The sequence below is a fragment of the Coregonus clupeaformis genome, chromosome 35, assembly GCF_020615455.1.
Source record: "Coregonus clupeaformis isolate EN_2021a chromosome 35, ASM2061545v1, whole genome shotgun sequence".
In the NCBI taxonomy this organism is placed as follows: Eukaryota; Metazoa; Chordata; class Actinopteri; order Salmoniformes; family Salmonidae; genus Coregonus; species Coregonus clupeaformis.
The window spans coordinates 27,263,139-27,265,926 of NC_059226.1; the positions used below are offsets into that span (position 1 = coordinate 27,263,139).

Sequence of the window (2,788 nt, forward strand, 5' to 3'; positions counted from 1 at the left end):
TAGCACTGCTGCCCCCTGTAGGTCATATGAAGGAAGTGTCTATTCAAATGTACTACTGTAACTGATCACTATCAGTCCTCCAACAGGCCAGGAGGAAGTTCATAGACTTCACATACAGCATCATAATAATTACCTTCATACACTCTCTTACTCTCTATATCTCTGTCATTCAGATGAGCAATCTGTTGGGACTGAGTCCAATCTTTCAGCCTCTGATAGTTTGATGGTTTCTGGAGGAGACTCCTAGTGTACAGGTGCTCCTGATTTATGGGCTGGCATATCTAACCAGGCCCAGAGCTTCATAGATGACACAACCCCCCCATTATAGTACCTGGGAGGGAGAGGACATGGGAGGGGAGAAGTCAAGGACTGCAACCAATCAAATTGGCTGCTTGGATAATGTTATGTGACATAAAAGCAATAACCCTAGTTGTGTAACATCTTTTACAGATGTATATTTTATTTCATCTTTATTCATACAGGTTATTCTCTGAGATAAATTATCTTTTAAAACTATCAAAACTATCAAACTATCAAAATTATCAAAATGATGAAACCCTAACAACCCCCATTGACAGACATCAGTTCACAAGGCTGTGTGTCAGTCAATGAACCATGTCATCACAAGTCATCATGTCAGTGGTCTGGTCAGTCACATCTCACTCACATGTTGACCTGCCAGTCTCTGTAGTTGTTGGCCCCGCAGCACTGCAGTCCTATCTGGATCTCATCTGTGATGAACCTCAGGTCCAGGTCATCCTGGTAACGCACCATGGCAGCCAGCATACCTGACCTCAGGTATCCCTCTATCTGTCCCTGCAGGCTGTAGGCCAAGATGGCCGCTAGGACCTAGGCTACTACTAGGACCAGCACCGTGGCTGAGAAGACCTGGAGCAGGCAGCAGTTCTCTCTCAGAGCCCCCACACAGCCTGACAGGCAGAGGGTGGACAGCACCAAGCCCAGCATCACAAACACCAGCATGGGGTCGGTGCTGATCTGTCCTATTTTCTCCTGAGCGAAGGATTCCTTGTCGATGAGCCCCCACAGACCCAGGGCCAGGACCAACAGGCCTAGCACCGTGAAGAGGAGGTTGCTGAAGAACAGGAGGTACTTGAGAAGGCAGTCGCTCAGGGAGAAGGGCCTGCTATGGGCTCTGGGTTCTACCTCCCTGGTTCTACCCTGGTTCTCTGGTCCATCATTAGGTCCTGGTTCTGGAGCCTGTTCTTCTGTGCTGCTGTCCTCACTCCCCTGAAGGACTCCTGACAACTCTCTATCTGTGTCTGTCTTCAGAGAGGAATACAGGACGGACAATACACAATTAGGTTTCCCTGAGACCAAAACAACTTATCAAGTTCAGTCTATAGTGGTTATTGTCTTTAGGTTTAGCCTACTCTCAACCATATAAATATAATCTATAGAACAGGTCTCCCCATTCAAGTCAAGAATGGCATAATGGGTGGACTGCTAGCCATTGTGAGTGTACCCGTGTGTTTACCAGTCAAATTGACAGGGTTAAAGGTTGCAAGTGCTTTCTAGATTGTTTTTCTATGCTTGCAACGTTGAAGGGTCTGTAAACTTTATTCAGTATGATGTACAGTGAGTATATAACTAACAGCATACAGGTTGTCAGACAGACAGACATACAGACAGACAGACAGTTCCTGTACCTTTGGTTTGAGTGGGCTGGTCTCAGTCTGTGCGGTCTCTCTCCTTAACCAGGGAAAACGAAACCATCTCATGGACTAGAACCTCCTCATCTTCCTAGCTGCCAGGAAACGGTTCTCCCTCTGTCCTCACAGAAAATATTCTTCCCCTGTCCTTTCAACTAATCAATGTGTGAGAGGCGGTTCTCCCCCTGTCTTCCAGTCAGTTTAAGAGTCTACAGGACAGAGAGGAGAGGAGAGGAGAGGAAATATATATACAGTGAGCGAAAAAAGTATTTGATCCCCTGCTGATTTTGTAGGTTTTCCCACTGACAAAGACATGATCAGTCTATAATTTTAATGGTAGGTTTATTTGAACAGTGAGAGACAGAATAACAACAAAAACATCCAGAAAAACGCATGTCAAAAAGGTTATAAATTGATTTGCATTTGAATGAGGGAAATAAGTATTTGACCCCTCTGCAAAACATGACTTAGTACTTGGTGGCAAAACCCTTGTTGGCAATCACAGAGGTCAGACATTTCTTGTAGTTGGCCACCAGGTTGGCACACATCTCAGGAGGGATTTTGTCCCACTTCTCTTTGCAGATCTTCTCCAAGTCATTAAGGTTTCGAGGCTGACGTTTGGCACCTCAAACCTTCAGCTCCCTCCACAGATTTTCTATGGGATTAAGGTCTGGAGACTGGCTAGGCCACTCCAGGACCTTAATGTGCTTCTTCTTGAGCCACTCCTTTGTTGCCTTGGTCGTGTGTTTTGGGTCATTGTCATGCTGGAATACCCATCCACAACCCATTTTCAATGCCCTGGCTGAGGGAAGGAGGTTCTCACCCAAGATTTGACGGTACATGGCCCCGTCCATCGTCCCTTTGATGCGGTGAAGTTGTCCTGTCCCCTTAGCAGGAAAAACACCCCCAAAGCATTATGTTTCCACCTCCATGTTTGACGGTGGGGATGGTGTTCTTGGGGTCATAGGCAGCATTCCTCCTCCTCCAAACACGGCAAGTTGAGTTGATGCCAAAGAGCTCGATTTTGGTCTCATCTGACCACAACACTTTCACCCAGTTCTCCTCTGAATCATTCAGATGTTCATTGGCAAACTTCAGACAGGCCTGTATATGTGCTT

The 2,788-nt window shown here is 46.3% G+C and overlaps 1 protein-coding gene across 1 annotated transcript; it reads right to left on the reverse strand.

The window, feature by feature from the left end:
* Positions 1–482: 482 nt before the first annotated feature.
* LOC121561664 (tetraspanin-10-like) lies at positions 483–1,739 on the reverse strand. The gene is made up of 2 exons (XM_041874194.2): positions 1,668–1,739; positions 483–1,284 (listed from the first exon to the last, which is right to left on the reverse strand). The coding sequence occupies exons 1-2, from the start codon at positions 1,737–1,739 to the stop codon at positions 850–852; spliced, it is 507 nt and encodes a 168-aa protein (XP_041730128.2). The 3' UTR covers positions 483–849.
* Positions 1,740–2,788: the final 1,049 nt, after the last annotated feature.

Bases quoted from the DNA above. Each gene is read 5' to 3' on its own strand.
- LOC121561664 (XM_041874194.2), bottom strand. From the start codon at position 1,739: ATGAGATGGTTTCGTTTTCCCTGGTTAAGGAGAGAGACCGCACAGACT. The intron at 1,285-1,667 runs GTACAGGAACTG...TCCTCTCTGAAG, and splicing joins CCAGCCCACTCAAACCAAAG to ACAGACACAGATAGAGAGTT.